This window comes from Leptopilina boulardi, unplaced genomic scaffold (genome assembly GCF_019393585.1).
Source record: "Leptopilina boulardi isolate dan_hultmark-lab unplaced genomic scaffold, ZJU_Lbou_2.1 LbouV2_1, whole genome shotgun sequence".
NCBI classification, from domain to species: Eukaryota; Metazoa; Arthropoda; class Insecta; order Hymenoptera; family Figitidae; genus Leptopilina; species Leptopilina boulardi.
The window spans coordinates 1,562,257-1,579,906 of NW_026137640.1; the positions used below are offsets into that span (position 1 = coordinate 1,562,257).

The 17,650-nt window shown below is 25.1% G+C and overlaps 2 protein-coding genes and 2 long non-coding RNA genes across 4 annotated transcripts in view; 2 read left to right on the forward strand and 2 right to left on the reverse strand.

Annotated features, from left to right (window-relative positions):
* Window positions 1-7,005, forward strand: part of LOC127281723 (uncharacterized) — a 27,342-nt gene extending 20,337 nt beyond the window's left edge. The window contains exons 16-29 of the mRNA XM_051305983.1: window positions 4,030-4,175; window positions 4,245-4,293; window positions 4,376-4,425; window positions 4,497-4,636; window positions 4,694-4,864; window positions 4,935-5,173; window positions 5,245-5,437; window positions 5,517-5,548; window positions 5,613-5,718; window positions 5,785-6,012; window positions 6,128-6,263; window positions 6,340-6,445; window positions 6,525-6,625; window positions 6,740-7,005. Coding sequence (XP_051161940.1) covers window positions 4,030-4,175; window positions 4,245-4,293; window positions 4,376-4,425; window positions 4,497-4,636; window positions 4,694-4,864; window positions 4,935-5,173; window positions 5,245-5,437; window positions 5,517-5,548; window positions 5,613-5,718; window positions 5,785-6,012; window positions 6,128-6,263; window positions 6,340-6,445; window positions 6,525-6,625; window positions 6,740-6,915 — 1,873 coding nt within the window. The 3' untranslated portion in view covers window positions 6,916-7,005. The remainder of the gene's footprint in view (window positions 1-4,029; window positions 4,176-4,244; window positions 4,294-4,375; window positions 4,426-4,496; window positions 4,637-4,693; window positions 4,865-4,934; window positions 5,174-5,244; window positions 5,438-5,516; window positions 5,549-5,612; window positions 5,719-5,784; window positions 6,013-6,127; window positions 6,264-6,339; window positions 6,446-6,524; window positions 6,626-6,739) is intronic.
* LOC127278419 (uncharacterized) lies at window positions 442-1,402 on the forward strand. The gene is made up of 3 exons (XR_007842493.1): window positions 442-728; window positions 813-1,012; window positions 1,257-1,402. It is a non-coding gene; the product is annotated as an uncharacterized LOC127278419 (long non-coding RNA).
* Window positions 880-2,291, reverse strand: LOC127278528 (uncharacterized). Its single transcript, XR_007842503.1, has 3 exons — window positions 1,990-2,291; window positions 1,190-1,346; window positions 880-1,029 (listed from the first exon to the last, which is right to left on the reverse strand). It is a non-coding gene; the product is annotated as an uncharacterized LOC127278528 (long non-coding RNA).
* LOC127277580 (uncharacterized) lies at window positions 6,995-17,522 on the reverse strand. Its single transcript, XM_051298869.1, has 18 exons — window positions 14,269-17,522; window positions 14,055-14,187; window positions 13,918-13,976; window positions 13,646-13,794; window positions 13,276-13,469; window positions 13,082-13,203; window positions 12,773-12,990; window positions 12,502-12,699; window positions 12,237-12,423; window positions 12,010-12,149; window positions 11,733-11,836; window positions 11,434-11,653; window positions 11,240-11,341; window positions 11,061-11,177; window positions 10,757-10,965; window positions 10,462-10,645; window positions 9,713-10,366; window positions 6,995-9,633 (listed from the first exon to the last, which is right to left on the reverse strand). Exons 1-18 carry the CDS (start codon window positions 14,405-14,407, stop codon window positions 7,261-7,263), a joined length of 5,502 nt encoding a protein of 1,833 aa, XP_051154826.1. The 5' UTR covers window positions 14,408-17,522; the 3' UTR covers window positions 6,995-7,260.
* Window positions 17,523-17,650: the final 128 nt, after the last annotated feature.

A 17,650-nucleotide genomic window follows, 5' to 3' on the forward strand; every position in this document is an offset into this window, starting at 1 on the left:
TTTTCAGGATCCTTATCTGGGGATAACATCTCAAAAAAAAACTGAGGCTTCACTGCAAATGAAATCAATGCAAGGCTCAACATCGGGAAAATTTAATCCAAATGATTCGTCGGAGACAATTACTTATAACTTATATATATACTTATATACTATATACTTATATACTTTTATACAATTACTTATACTTGGAGTGATGTTAATGTATTTGCAGCAACGGAAAATGAACGTTTTTGGAAAAGAATGCTTTGGAGAAATTTCCAACCACCTATTCAACAAAAACATATTTTAAAAGATGGCAAGTTATAATTATTATTTTTTTAATCATTAACTAGAATTATAATTAAATAAATAAAACTTGTTTAGATAAAACAAATATAAAAAATAAAAACTAAAAAGAGAATAAAAATTTATTTACTTGATTTATTAATATAGTATGTGGCGCAGCATTTCCTGGAGAATTATTAATAATCATGGGATCCTTGAGTGCTGGAAAATCAACAATTTTTAATGCCCTGACAATTTGATCAACTTGAGCAGTCACAGTTTCGGGAACAATGTCAGCTAGTGGACAAAGGGTATCTGCCAGCGTTTTGACCTCATGGATGGCTGACGTACAACATGACGATCTTTTTGTTGGTTCACTTACTGCTTAAAAGCATTTACTTTTTCATATTCCCTTTAGACAATGGTTTAATAGAATCAAGGAAGTTATTTCCGGAGTGAACACTGTAAAAATAATTTTTAGTCAATTTTTTGAACTAATTTTTTTCATTCGACAAAAGAAAATTAATTGAAAAAAACAATTTTTTTAGCTCTCCTTGACCAAATGTATCAACACAGTAATAAGAATACTTGGAAGATTAAAAGGACTATCTGGTGGAGAAATGAAACGACTTTTTATTTGGTTCTGAAGTTATAATGAATCCTCCGTTTATGTTTTGTGACGAGACAACATCAGGTCCTGACTCTTTTATGGCACATCAAGTTGCGTCTGTTTTAAAAGCTCTGGCTGGTAAGAAATACAAATTCCTGTGAAAAAATTTATTTTTTATTTTTAATTTTATTAAAATTAAGTAATAAATAAAAATCGAAGCACGAAGGAATACAATTATTGCTACCCTTCATCAACCATCGTTAAATAAAATTTTAAAACTTATAAATTAAATTTTTAATTAATTAGATATCTAACTGTAATATATTAAAAATATTTATAATAAGTAATTTAATGTTATTGTATAATTATTTTCTGATTTCAGGAAGATTTCCAAATGGTGATCATCAATTTAATTGCACTCATAATTCCTTTTAATTTATTGTTTTTTTGCACTTCCTTCCAAAACTTTTCCCTGAAATTAAAATTCAAAAAAATTATAATTATCAATGGACAAATTTTAATATTAAGTAATATAAAAAAAAATTAAAAAATATTAATATAATAATATTAATAATCATCATAATTATAATGAATTTTTTTAAACAAAATTTAAATTAAACAAAAATTATATGTTTTTTTAGAATATAAAAAATAATTTAATTTTATTACAATAAAAATTGCTTACAGTAATTTTACCATAATTTTAAATTATAAAATATATTTTTAACTCCATGATGTAAAATGATATATTAATTGTATAGAATTGAAATATAAATAAATATTAAATTGTTATACAATAGAAAATGTATTAAATTATTTTTATTACTTTAATTTTTAAAAATCTAAAGTATAAATATTAAAAAAAATTTCGTTCCCAAGAGCGAGAATTTTTGGTTCACCAAGTATACTATAAGTTACCGGGTGAACCGATATTTATGGAATTTACGGCGAAGTAAAATGTAATAAAAAGTTAATTTAATTATTTACTTTATTTATTTAATAAAAAGAAAAAAAAATTTTTAATTATTTGTACAAAACGTAAAATAAAAGGAATAGTGTCAATAAATTTACACATTTTTTATAAATAATTAACAAAAGAAAAAGGTTTAAAATACCTGTATTATTATTAAAAATGTTTCCTTCCATCTCATAGAACATTGTAATTCATTTATTTTATTAATTTTCTTCATTTATAACAAAAAAACAAAAGAATTGTTGAATTATTTTGAGGTTAGAATTTGGCGACTTCATATATTTTTCCTATATAATCTTAATATATTTAAGTTTCCCATATTTCTCCTTAAAATATAATATTTTTCACATTTGAATACTTCATTTGATATATTTGTATAAGAACAATCGTAATTATATTATTATATAACGATTAAATGATTCGAATGGTTTATGCCACTTTCTATTAATGTATGTTTATAATATCCTGTATTGAGTAAAGTTAGTTGGATTGGAACAGTATTTTCATTCAAAAAATTTGAAAAATTGGAACAGGAGTATAGGAGAGCGAGAAGGTGGCACGGTATCAACCAATTAGAGTGCAGCATTTGCGCGGCGCAAATTCAAATTCAAAATATTAGTAGTATTCAGTATAAGGTGAAAGAAGCATTCTGATTGGCTGTTGTATGCCACCTCTTTTACCATTCTATACTCCTGGTAAGGATTTGTCAAATTTTCACTGAAAAATGTCCGTTTTCAATGCATTGAATGTATTAGGATGTTATAATATGAGTAATAAGAAGTGGCACAATAAATGTGAATATTGATTATTGACATTTCTAAGTTTATGAGGTTAGAAATGTATAAACAATTCAATTATAATTAATTAAATATACTAATTAAAATTAATATTATTATTAATGATTTTTAAAAAGTTTTTCTTTTGTAAAATATTTATAATTTGATATAAAATTTAACCTTTAATCACCAAAAATACGATAAATTGTTATAAATTTATTAAAAAAAATTTGTTATATCCACAAAAATAATCTTTATCTCAAGTTAATTATAACTAATTAAATATTATTAAATGAAAGTTATATTATTAAAAAAGAGAGTATATTCCTATATGGTTATTTCAGAAGTATCACTCGGTATGTATATATACTTGGTAGGTATGAAGTTTTTTCCCGCAAATCATTTTTATTTTTTTTTTTTTGCAGATTGTAAAGAATATAAAGAAAGAAAGAATATGATTTACAAAATTTATTTGCAAAATTTTAATAAAAGATTATATTTTTTTTTGTATCAGATTGTATTATTAAATTTCACAAAAGCCACGAAGATGAATGCAAATGTCAAATCAATGATCTAGTTATTATTTTGAATTTTCACTATTGGAGGATCAATATGGGATTAAAATGTGGATTTACCACAAGAGATTCGAATATAAAAAAAAACATGGCTCCTTCAATATGAACTTGAGACTCGAGATGATTATGACATGGTAATAGAAAACCGAAACCCTATATGTTCGAGGTGGCTAATGTCTAGTACCACCGCTTTAAATCGTCACGAGAGAAATACCTTCACTTCGATATGAACAATAATTTTATTGCAAATGAAAAATATATTTCGCCATGACAATAAAATCAAATTAAATTTTCTTTGAAAATTTGTTTTTGACATTTTATGAGGTCAATAAATCATATTTTCTGAGTGTAAGTTTTTTAATGAATTTAATTAATAATTAAAATTTAGTTACAATTTAATAAAAATAAAAAAAATGTTTACTTTTAATCAGCAAAAAAATCTTGAAGAATTTATTATTTGATTTTTACATATATGGTAATTTCAATTTTTTGTAATTAATGGCGTTAGTACTAATTGAAACAATCGATTTAATTAATTTAATTAAAAAGTAAATTTCTTTACCAAATTCGTTCTAAAAATGCAAAAAAAAAAAATATATATATATCCAGTTGTAATTATTTTACGGCACTGAATATATATCCTTTCCTGTTACCTGGTTCTCTTTTACTCTCGTCTCTTATTCTCGCAGTACTAAGGTTTCCAGTGCTCTGAACAGGCGGATGAAAATCGGTGGTTTTTCAAACCGGTGATGAAATAATTTTTCTAGTTTTTGTTCTTAATTATTTTTTTTTTTCATTAAACATTGATGATTCATCAATTTGACAAATTTTTCAAGATTTTATTGTGATGTATAAAAAAAGTGTGAGTGATTTTAAACTTGACTCTGGTGTGAAAGGTGTAACTTTATCTTGGCAAAATCTCAGTGTTTTTGCTTTAGATCGAAATCGAACAATTTGCAAACAATTAATTAATAATGGTGAATATTTCATTTAAATTGCGGTTTTGTTTTAATATATTGTTTATTTATAATTAAAATTGATTTCAGTTCGGGGCGCAATTAAATCTGGCGAGCTCACAGCAATATTGGGAGGAAGGTATTCTGATTTTTTTTTTAAAACGATGATTGATTAAAAAAAATTTATTTATTAACAACGAAATTTAATTTTTTTTTTGTAGTGGAGCGGGAAAAAGTTCTTTGATGACAGCATTAGCTTTTCGAACACCGCGTGAGTTATAAGAAACTATTTTTTAATTTTTATTAATTAGTTGATAATTTTTTTTTTTTTTTTAATTAAAGCGGGAGTTATCGTTCATGGAGAAATTAGAGCAAGTGGAAGAAAAGTTAATTTATCTTACATGAGACGCTACAGTGGCTTTATGCACCAAGAAGATGTTTTTATTGGAACGATGACAGTATCCGAACATCTTTGGTTCATGGTATGAAAATAATAATTAATTATTATATTGAATAGAATATAAAAATATAATTTTTAGGCCCGAATGAAATTGGATAGAAAAATTTCATCTCGCGAAATTGATCAGCGAATAGAAGGTCTTTTACGAGAAGTTGGACTCATTTCGAGATGTAATATTCGAATTGGAAATGGTGGTGATGATAAAGTATTATCTGGCGGTGAACGAAAGAGACTTGCATTTGCAACTGAGGTTCGAATTATATTTTTTTGGTAAATATTTTTAATTCAGTATATATTTTATGTTAATTTTTTTTTTATAGCTTTTAACCGATCCAAAGATTTTATTTTTGGATGAACCAACGACTGGTCTTGACGCACATTCCGCTAGTTTTCTTATATCACAATTAACATCAATTGCTGGAAGAGGAAGAACAGTTCTTTGCACAATTCATCAACCTAGTTCAGCAATTTTTGATTTATTTCAAAAAATAATTTTAATTGCCGATGGTAGAATTGCATTTGCCGGAAGCACCGAACAGGCAATTGAATTTTTTTCCAGGTGAATCTTTTTTTTTTTATTCATTTTATTTTCAATTTTATTGGAATTATTATAATTATTTTTTTTTATAGTTTGGGCTACGAATGTCCGATTTCATACAATCCCGCTGATTTTTTCGTGACAACTTTGGCAATTGCACCAAAGGACGAAGATAGCAGTCATAGGGCAGCACAAAAAATTTGCGATGCATTTTTATCAAGCGATGCTTGTAAGGAGATTGATATAACCGTTCAACTTGAAGTACACGTTGCGGGAACTTTTAACGTAAATTACAAAAAGAAAAAAATTAAATTCCATTTTTTTATTTTTAATAACGATTAATTTTCTGTTTATTTTATTTTAGCAAAGAGCTGAATCGGAGGAGATTGATAATTTGTAAGTGTAATTAGAAAATTAGAATTAAAGAAATAATTTTTTTCAAAAATATTCATATTTTTAGCGCACAACCGTATTGTTGGTCGAGAATGTTTTGGTTGACTCATCGAGGATTTATACAAGTTTTGCGGGATCCATCGATTCAACTTCTTCGAATTTTACAAAAAGTGGTAAGTTTACAAGAGAGAAAAAATATTGGAATTGTTTTTAATTTTTTTTTTTTTTTTATATTTTAGTGTTTGGCAACATTGGCGGGACTTTGCTTTGTAGGAGCAATTAAATTAGATCAATTGGGCATTCAAGCTGTTCAAGGTGTAATTTTTATTCTTGTCGCGGAAAATACCTTTTTTCCCATGTACTCAACTTTAGCGTTAATTCCTCAAGAATTGCCACTTTTTCTCAGGGAATATCGTGCTGGAATGTATCCGGCTTATGTTTATTATATTGCTCGAATGTTATCATTGGTAAGTCTCAAAAAGAAATTTTAATAATTATTTTAACTAGAGGGAAATATTTTTTTAAAAATAAATTTAAATAAAAAATCAAATCATAAAATTATTAATAGAATATCGAAATTAGATTCCAGGATTAATTATTGAGCCAATATTATTTGTTGCGGTTGTTTATTGGTTGGCTGGCCTTCGACACACCATGGAAGCTTTTGGTTTTACTTTGCTAGTTTTAATTTTCACTATGAATGTCTCAACTGCTTGTGGTATGTTTATTTATGTAATATCAATTATCTAATTTTCTCGAATATAATTTATTATAAAAATAATTTTTTTCCCCAGGATGTTTTTTTTCAGCCGCCTTTGAAAATGTTCCTTTGGCTATGGCTTATCTTGTACCCTTTGATTATCTTTTGATGGTCACAATGGGACCATTCGCGAAACTTGAGTACTTTAAACTTTTTAATTATTATTATTATTATTATTACATAATAAAAATTATTCAATAAATTAAATATTAATTTCAGTTCCTTACCTATTTATGTTCAATGGGTAAAGTATCTCTCATGGCTTTTGCATTCAACGGAGGCTTTATCAATCGTTCAATGGACGAACGTTGGAAATATTAGTAAGTTTTTTTTATAATATATAAAAGACATGTTTTTTTTAGATAATTTAACTTAATTTCTTATTAATTAAATATATAAATTAAAAATTAATAAATTGCAATTTTAAATTCTAGCATGTGAGACAACAAATCCTGAATTGCCGTGCATTACAAGTGGTTCAGCAGTACTTGAAAATTATGATTTTAACGAAAATAATTTCTGGCACGATATTATTTTAATGGCTATAATTTACATAATTTTTCACATCCTTGGATATTTTTTTCTATGGAGGCGTTGTCGTACAAAATAAAAAAAAGAAACCTCCAACCAAAGATAAAGAAAAATTATTTAAAAATTATTCCACTAATTGTACAAAATAAAAAATGTAATTTATAAAGAATGTCACATTTTTTTATTTATTAATCAAATTTTACATTTTTATAAATAAATATTTTAATTTAATTTTTAATTAAATATTAACAATTTAAATTTAATTACAAAAAGAATTCTAATAATAATTAACAAATTTTATTTGTTACAAATTTAATTAAATTATCTTAAATTTGATAAGAAATTAAAAATTTTCTATTTCTAATAATTAAATACTTAAAAATAAAATAACGTTAAACGATAAAAATATAAAATAATTATCTTACTATTTGTCGGTAGATGAATAACTGCAGGAGCAAAGTTCCTCTGAATATTCCATTGATAAAGGACTATTAAATATTCGTTGTAAAAACATTTCTCCATCATTGGCATTTTCTTCAATTTCCCGAAATATTGCATCTTCTCTTCGTCGAATATTTGCTGAAGCTTCAATTGAATCTTCTGATGAAATAATATATGCTTCACTTGTATTTGTTTCCTGTCTTTTTGGTGAAGGAAATTCAGAAATATCATTAAATTCTAATGTATCCTCATCGATAATTGATTCAAATTGTGAAATTTTATTATCATCATCAAAATTTTCTATATCTTCAGTTTTTTTAAATAAATTATTATTTCCTTTATCAAAATAGGAAAAATCGTTTTGATTCGACGATTTATGTGATCCATAAGGATTTGGTGACATTTTTTTAGTGAGAAAAGAAATTTGACTTGCCGATTTATATTGTGAGTCAAATAAAGATTTTTGTGAATTTTTTACAGCGAGAGAAGAAATTTGCTTTTGATTCGACAATTTATATGATTGTGATTCACAAGGTTTCGGTGAATTTTTTTGAGAAAAAATTTGATTTTGACTCAACGATTTATATTGTGAGTCAAATAAAGATTTTTGTGAATTTTTTGCAGCGAGAGAAGAAATTTGATTTTGACTCGACGATTTATTCGATTGTGATTCACAAGGTTTTGGTGAATTTTTTTTTATATTGAAAAAAATTTGACTTTTCTTTGGAGTCAATATTAATGAATGAGACAAATTTTCTGTATTAAATGACGATAAAGAATTCACATCTGTTGAATCACTAATTATGGAATTAATTTGAAAATTTTCCATATTGTTGTTATACTTCGGTTTTTTCAATAGTAAACCTTCGGATTCGATTTCAGTCGAAATTGATGATTTTTGTGAGAAATTATTAATGCTCAATTGACTACTTGGTGATAATTTTCTTTTAAAATAATCGAGAGATTCAAACATTGGAGGTTTTTTAATTTGAATTTGATTTGTTGGAAATTTGAAGAGATTTAATCCCAATGATTTTGAATTATTTAATTCCACTATTCGATGATTATTCCCATTGTTCGTGCAATTTTCCTCATTGTCAATAAATTGCCATTTTTGGCTTAAGAGTTTTTTTTGTGTTTCCATTTCATCTTGAAATGAATGACGAGAAGTATTCGATTTATTTTCAATGTGACTACATTTTGTTTTCCATAATGGTGAATTTTTTGAATTATTCGATTTTATCTCAAAAGGACTGCTTTGAGATTTAATTTCACATTGAGAAGAATTATGAGAAATACTCAACCTCTCGGATAATGTATTTGAATTTTTTTTCAATTCATTTAAATTCCAACAACTTTTCGAAATATTTTTCTCATCTTTTGTTTGTGAAAAATTGTCAATTTTTTCACGTTGGGAAATTTTTAAGGGACTATAACTTGGAGATAAATAAGATCTAGAAACACTTTCAATTGAATGATAACTTCCACCGAAGAAACTGTTTTGTGATTCTTGATTTTCAAGTGAAATTCGACAAGGACTAAAATTTGTGAGATTTTGTTTTTGTAATGAACTGTGCGAGGGACTATTATTATAATCCAAAATACTTGGTGTTTGAGATTTTGATCTTCTAGAAAAATTATCTTGATTAGATTGAGAATTGTTGTTAAATTGCCAATTATAATTTTCACTTTCAAGTGAAATTTTCGTAGGTGTAAAATTCGAAATACTTGGTTTTGGAGAATTATAACTATCACTGGATTGTTGTTTTTTTTCATGAAAATCATTGTGCGAATCCATTTCAAAAGATGTGAAATTTTCATCATTCACAGATTGTCTTTCCATTAAACTTTGATTTGGTGTAAAAGTTGAGAAACTTGTTTTTCGTGATTGTGATCGAAGAGAAATGTTATCATTATTATCGGGATACCAATTTTTTTCGCTGAGAATTTCATTATTTTGAATTGAAGAACGAGGACTAAAAATCGAAAGACTTGGCACTTGAGATTTTGTTGTATTAGAAATATCGTTATCAAATTGACAATTATTTTCTTTTAAATTATTATTGCTTCGAGATGTAGTTTCTTGTTGATCAGAACTAATATTCGAAAATTCTGTTTCAATTTCGTCTTGATAATTTCTTGAATTTTTGAAATAATGTCCATTTTTACGAGATGGAGATCCACAATCATCATCATCAAATTGTCGGATTCTTTTTAATGAATTATTCGCAGATACGATTTCGCCTTGAAGCCAATTTTTTGGTGTATGTAAATTAGAAATATTTGTCATATCTGAAGAATAGGAAGATAAATTACTGAAATTCTTTTCTATTTCCAAATTAGATACATCCGAAAGCTGAAAATTCGAAAAAAAAAAAATTAAAAGATTTGTTATTCCTTGCTTTTGATTATTATATTAAAATTATATAAAATACCTGTGATTTGAAACTGTTATTCGTTGTTTCATCATAATTGGGAGATTTTTGTAAATGCGATGTACATTTATTATCCATTTTTTTCTTCGAAAAACCAAATTCGTGTAATGTACGATTTCTACGACAATCGAGAGATTTATCAATATATTTAAATTTATTGTTTATTTTTCCTTTTGTGCAAATTTCAATATCTGAATTTTGAATTGAGTTCCTTTGATTTATTTTATTATCAGATCTTTTATTTTTAATGATTAATGGACTGGCGGGAATTTTAAAGGAAAAATTATCGTCCATTTGTTGAAATTTTTGATGATGAATATTTAAAGTTTCAGTCTCGGAAACAATAATATTATTTAAATAATCGGGATTACATTGAATGATTTTAGAATTTCCAGCATTGGAAACAATTTGTGATTTATCAACGATATTTTGATAATTTGGTGCTTCTTTTTGAAAATTTTTCTCCAAAACACTATACAAAAGATCATTGTTCTTGGTCATTTTTAAATTTCTATTACCACGCAATGGTTCAATTATTTTTTGTACATTCTCGAGAGTAAATTCATCAGATATAATTAAATCCACAAATTTAGCAATACAATCATAACAATCCTTTTCCCAGGATAGTTTTGGTGCTCTAACAAGTGGAACTGGCTGAAAATTTAATTGTTTAAAATAATTATTACAAATAAATATATGATTATGTAAATAATAATAACAAAGACCAAAATATTAAATGTAGCAATTACCTTAAAATGCGGGGCAATTTCGGTGACAATTTTCTTAGCATTGTCAACTATGGATTTTGGTAGACGAGAGGCAGATGCAGCTGAAATTCCATAATTTTCGACATTAGTGATTCCTTTTCTCAATTTATATGTGTACTTTAATCCCCATTTATCCAATTCATTTGGTTCGCACACGAAATAATAACTAGAATTATCACAATGCAAATAAAAATATTTAAAATTAAATTATTAATATTAATTATTTTATAATAATCAATTTTTTAAATTTACAATTTGAAATTAAAAATGAACTTACTTGACAGCATTGTGATAAAGTTCTGTCAATTTAGTCAAGTTAATATAATGAGTGCAATTAAAAACAAAAGCCGTTGATTGAAGAAGCGATTCACAAATTGCGAAAGCAAGAGGCGCACCTTCCTCGCCATTAGTACTTCTGCAAATTTCGTCCAAAACAACCAAAGACGTTGGAGTGATGAATTGTAAAATGTACTCGACTTCTCTTATCTTGTGGATAAATTAAAATTTTATTAAAGATTATGGAATTAATTCAAAATTTTAGAAAATAAAATGTAGTTTATAAAATAAAAATAAAAATTCACCTCTTGAATGAAGGAAGATGCGTTACTTTCAATATCCTCGTATGTAGGGCACAGTCTACAAAAAATTCTATCTGCAATTCGTAAAGTGGCTTCCCTCGCTGGCAAGTAGCAACCAATCTAAAAAAAATGTAAAAATTAAAAAAAAACCATCAATGGAATAATTAATATTTTTAATTTACCTGGGCCATAATTTGTAAAAGTACAATTTGCTTTAAATATGTAGATTTTCCACTCATGTTTGGTCCAGTTATGTTACAAAAATTATAGGCCATTGAAGCTTCCTGTATAAATTTAATTTTTCCATTTTTAGTTTTGATTTCTAATTAAAATTTATTAATTTAATTAATGTAATATTTAAATTATTTCAACTTACAATATTATTTGGTCTTGGAAGTTGATTGGCAAGAAGATCGACAATAGGATGTTTAGATTCAATAATTCGCAAATTTTCAGCAAATTTTGGTTTCACAAAATCAGGAATTGAACTAATTCTCGCGAGGGACATGACAAGATCCAATTCTGCAATATCCTCGCTAAGTTGAAACAAACAACCGATTTGATTTCTCAAGTTGTTAATTAACGTTTCGAGAATGCTGTATAAAATTAATCATTATTTAATTTTAACCATTAAAATGAAATTTTTTTTTCAATTATAAAATATTTGAAATTTACCAACTACTCATGATATGTAAATCGTTACGAGCCTCTTTACATTGTTGACTTAATGACATTAATAAATACGTTGTCATGTTAAGAATGTTTCGTTTCTTTTGCACCTAGAATCAATTTTATTTTTAAATTATTTTTACTTCATTTTTTTTCTACTTTAATTTAATATTTTAGATTGTATTTAAATATTTTTTTTGTAATTTTAATTATTAATTAATTTTAATAATAAATATATAAATATTATTTTTTTAATAATAATTTTTCAAAAATTGTAACAAACCTCTATGAAAATACAAGGAAGATCACTGATTTTAAAATTTGGTTGTTTTGGCATTTGCATTTGAATGTGATATCCTAAAGATGCGTTGCAAGCGATTGTTAACGGAAGATGATATTCCTGAGCGAGTGAATCTACTAAAACTGTTTTATGAAAATATAATTATTTTTTAGCGAATAAAATTAAATTGTTTTCTCTTAATTGAGAAAAGTAAAATATTTTTTTTTTACTTGTCGTTTGTTCCATAAGTTCACAGTAGGTTTGTCGAGCGACATCAAGCATATCATTTATTCCACTTTTTAGGGCAAAGCATCTTTGCATATTCGCAGAAGTATAACCGTTTACAGATTTCGCGTCGCTTTGGACAATATGTAAAATTTGTTCCTTCATATTTTCAAATCGAGGATCTTTTAAATTCTGCAAAAAAAAAAATTATTTTCATTTATATTAAAAAATATATAAATAAATTTTAAATTAAAACAAATTTTTTCGAACCTCGCGAATTTTCACAAATTTTGGCGACATTGCTTTATCTAGCGCGTCAGCAAGTTGAGGAATTACATCCAAACATGTTTTCAATAGTAAAATATAATTTAAATTTCTTTCCGCAGATTCAATTGTATCTTTGGTAACTGTTGTTCGCATTGAAAGTCCAAGCATTCGATCAGCACCAAAAAGTTGTTTTATAATTGGCTAAAAAAAAAAAATTATTTCTAATCAAGAATCGAATTTTTGAAATTTTAAATCTTTTAATTTCAATTTCTACCTGAAGAAGCGTATGAAGATTTCTATTATGAACAAGTTCAGAGATACATGTTTGTCTTTCTAAAATTGCATCACGATTGCAAAGTGGCTGCAAAAGTGATGAACGTAAAAGTCGTCTTCCCATTGGAGTTACACATCTATCGAGAGATGAAAAAAGATTGTGACTCCTTTGAGGACCTTGACTTGAAACTAATTCTAAATTTATTGCACTTTCGACATCTAAAATTATCATAGAGAAATTAATTATTTTGATAAAATTAGACAAAAATTATTTATAAACAAAAAAAAAAAGAATAATATATATTTATACCTATCATAGTTGAACCCTGAGATGCTTGAAATTCGATTTTCATTGATTTTGGTTCATAGATTATTCGCTGAATTTGTTCGACATATTTCAAAAGAGCCGCGGTTGTAGCAAGTGCATAATATCTGTGAAAAAAAAATAATTTTTTTTATTTTTTTAGAAAAATTTAACTCTAAAATTTTGTTTAAATAACTAACTTTTCTTTGACAAATAATTCAATTCTTGAGAATTCTGTACTACAATGCATTTTTATACGATCTAATCCATTTTCTTCGTTAAAATGCATTCGCCCAACAGGCGTGATTTGAATATCTTTGAATCTCAATTTAATATCATTGTATAATGTTTTTCGTGGATCATCTTCTCCACAAATTGTATCTGGCATCAAAATCTAACAATTAACAAAAAAAAAAAAAAATATATATATATATATGTAATTAATAAATATAGAAATAAAAAATTAAAATATATTTTAGTAAAAATTTAATGAATAATTATAAAAAAATATTATTATTAATTAATTAAACAGAAAAGTAAATAATTTAAATGTCAAAAAAATAAAAATACCTCGACAGGATTAAACAAGTGAATTTTTGTCATTGTATTTGTATAAGTTTGAGTATCACTTATTTGACTGATAATTAAATGAGGAAATTTAACATCTATTGCCGCCATTCCCACTTCACATCTTGCATCTCCTCTTCCTGTTGTTATAGCTATAAATAAATAATATAATTTTACCTTTTGTTTATAGTCCTTTCTTTGTATCGAAAATATGAAATTTTTAAAAACATTTCTCGTTTAAAAAAAAAAGTGATTTGTTTCGAATTTTTTTTTACCCATAACAACAGTGGAATCCAAAAGATCAGAAGATGATGTTTGTTGAGGATTTGTAGAGCTATAATAAAAATAAATAAATAGGAAAAAATTGTGAAAAATTATACATTTAAAAATAGAAAAAAAAATTCAAATTTACGCAGAACTCCTTATTTTAGAGGATGAGGTTGGAATTCCTGGAATTCGACGATTAGTGCTTGGAGTTCTAACAACACTTGATGACGGTTGTGTATTGTTAAATAAACCTCGAGAAGATTCGCTAACAGAAGATTCTATATGAATAAAAAAAAAATTAAAAGAATTAAAGACAAACAATAATCAGTTAAATTAACCTTTAAAAGCTGTTTACTAACGATATTTTGGTTGACCAAAAGAATGATTGGTAATCAATTTATCAATACCAGGCTTCCAATAAAGACTATCTCTTCCTTTGCCTCTACCTCGACCTCTAACAGGTCTAACTTTATTATTTCCCATTCGAATCACATTCATTTTGAAAATATAATTAATGAAATCATTTAAAAACTTAATTTTTATAAATAAAAGATTGATGATCAAGTTCTGACCTTTCCCTCCAATAGGAATAAACTAACTTCACAGCACACTGCAATCGAGATCTACAGTAGTACCAACATAGTAACGAATTATTTTCAGCGGGAATTTTAAATTCAAAATTTGAATTTAATTAAAAAGAAATTCTAGAAGATTTTTATTTATTTATTATTTTATGTATGTACAAATTCAATATTTTCTGTTCAACATCACCGAAACTTGAAAACAACAGACTTAAATAGATAATTATAAATAATACAATCACAATCACTATTATTTAGAAATAAATAGCATATTACTATCGTTCCCAAAAAGAGAATTTTTTTTTTTTTTTTTTTAAACAGATTCTTCGCGTATATCTATTTACAAATTAGATATTAAATCGTGAACATGCCAAATTTACACATTACGTTTTTTTTTTTAAACCCTCACAAAAGGACGAGAGTTGACTGATTGGGCAATGCAATCAATATTTTTCTTTTTACGTACATAATATATTAATAATAATTGTCTTGTGCACAATGCTAAGCAAATCTCGGTATAATAAGCTGCCCTATGATATATGAAAAAAAATTACATCGAGCTTGCTAGCGATTAGCGATTCAGAGAAAAAAAAATTTTTTTCTTCTCTTATTTTTTCAAAAAAAAAAAAAAAAAAAAAATGAAACTACTTTCTTAAATTCTATAACCACAAGGAGCTCTTCATTAATAACACTCTCTGTCTTTTATGTATAATATATAAATTTTTTGTTTTCGATAAACGTTTTGCTTATTAAAATATGTTTAAATATAGCTTCATCGCTTCATCCGATTTAATCGTGCCATTATTTATGATTATCAGTGCCAACAATGAAATTTTAGCTTAGCTTTAAAAGCTATATATTTCCTCTGTATTAACCATAATTATATAAAAAACGTCTTTTCTTCTTCTTCTTCTTCTTTTTTTTTCTTTGCGGCACTTGAAATACAATTTTTTTTCTATGAGATTTCAAGATAAGTCTTTCTTTAATTTTTCTTAAGATTGTTCATATTCGACAGCTTTTGAGTTTTTTTCTCTTTTACATTTTTTTTTTTAAATAAATACTGGAAATTGTAAAGATTTTATAGAAAAAACGTTTTTTATATTTATACACTTTCATTCCTCTCTCTTATTATTTATTACTTCTTTTTATAATTATTACTTTTTTAATTTTACAAATTTCTCGTTTCTTCTTCTTCTTCCCTTTTTTATATAAACTAATCTCATCTTTAAATTCTTCAAATTTTTGAAATGACACAATTTTAATTAATAATTCAAAGTTTTCTTTAATACTTATTTGATTTTGAATTATAAATTTATTTTCTTCAGAAAAAAATACATTTTTTCGTGTCATTTTTTAACAATTGAAAAATATATAAAATTTTTATTGATACATTCTATTAAAAGAGAAAATAATAATTATTAATACTTTGAATAAACATTAGTAATTAAATAATTAAAATAACACTACATATAATTAAAATTAAGTCTCTTTAAAAGAATTTAAAAAATTTTATAGATACGTTTAACTATTTACAAAAGATTAATATAGATTGAAGTAACATTAAATATAAACAAATTAAAATAAAACTAATTAAAATTCGTATATAAATCTTAAACATCTTAAAAAAAAATGTTAAACATTTCTAAAATGAAGACAACAGACAAGAATAAGAAAAACTATAGAGGAAAAGAAAACAAAAAAAAAACAAGAAAAGAAGAAAACAGAAGGAAAGAAGAAGAAGACGAAGAAATTAAAAAAAGCTTATACTATGTAAATGTTACTTCGTTTCAGAATTTTTTTTATAAAAAAAAAATAAAAAAATATTTTTTAAAATTTTTACAATTTCCAACAATTTTATCTATCGTATATGAACAATCTAAATGTCGAATCGCAGATGCTAGTCTCGAAATGAAGTTTATTATTTAAAGGGATAGTAGAGCGTAAATTGAATCTAAGCTTACTAACTAGCGCGAATTTATCGCATTCGTAAAATGATTATCATGATAATAAAATATAAATTCAACCTTAGACATATATCACGTATCGAAATTTCTGAATGACAAATATCAATTATTATTATTAATATTATTGGGTCCTTTTAATTTTTTTTACCCATATTCTTATCGTCAACTCACTCTTGCGGAGAAAGGTTTCTCTTTCTTTTTTTTGTCGAGTCCATTTTTTTTTTTTTTTTTTTAATGATCCACATTGATAGCGGAAAAAAAAATGATAACTCTTTACCTTAATCGTTCTAATCGTCAATAATAATATGAAGCATATGTACAAAAAAATTGCACGATCACAATTCACAATGATGTGTAGATAATTGACAATGTGTAGATATTTGTAAGACATAATTCTTACAATTTTCACTTTCATATCGCTCTCTTTTTCCACGAAGGGAATATATATATAATAATATATTGTCAAAATTATTATAATATAATAATATATCGAAATAATATATTCGATAACATCGAAAGCCAAACGAAATCTTCAAATTCAAATGCATTATTTTTTAAAAAATAATTGAGCCTCGAATATTTATTTAAGATTAATATAAACTCAAAAAAATCAAATTCTTGAAATAAAAAAATTATCTCCTTTTTTTCAACACAACAAAAATATCAAATCTCTGCTGTAAAATAAATTTTTCTAACAACTTTAAAATTATATATTTTTTGTTGATGTAATAACATCCTTCAGTTGCAAAAAAAAAAACTTAATTTTAAGTTTTATAAAAATAAAAATTATTAACTTCTGATAAAAACAAAATTAATACTTTATAATTATTTACGTTTTATCAAGAAATTGTTTTAAAAAAATATCTGTCGAATTTTTCAAATAAATTTTGAAATAAATAAAAATTTCCTTTCTTCTTTTTGATTCATAAAATAAAAATAACTATGGAATATTAAAAAAAATATTTTTAAAAAATTGACATTCCTTGCTAATAATCAATACTGGAAATAAAAGAAAAATCGAAAGCAGAAAAATTTATTCTTTACTGATTTCCTTTTTTTAAAAAAACAAAATATAACTATTATACTATATATTTCATTTATAACAATATTATATAAACAAATAATTTTAACAAAACATTATTTATAATATATAATTAATATTAAAATAATAATTTTTTAAAGACTATAAAACAAAT

Coding starts and splice junctions, on each gene's coding strand:
- LOC127277580 (XM_051298869.1), bottom strand. CDS start 14,407: ATGAATGTGATTCGAATGGGAAATAATAAAGTTAGACCTGTTAGAGGT. Junction 13,977..14,054: donor TCTAAAATAAGGAGTTCTGC/GTAAATTTGAAT, acceptor TTTTTATTATAG/CTCTACAAATCCTCAACAAA. Junction 10,646..10,756: donor CTTTATCACAATGCTGTCAA/GTAAGTTCATTT, acceptor TGATAATTCTAG/TTATTATTTCGTGTGCGAAC.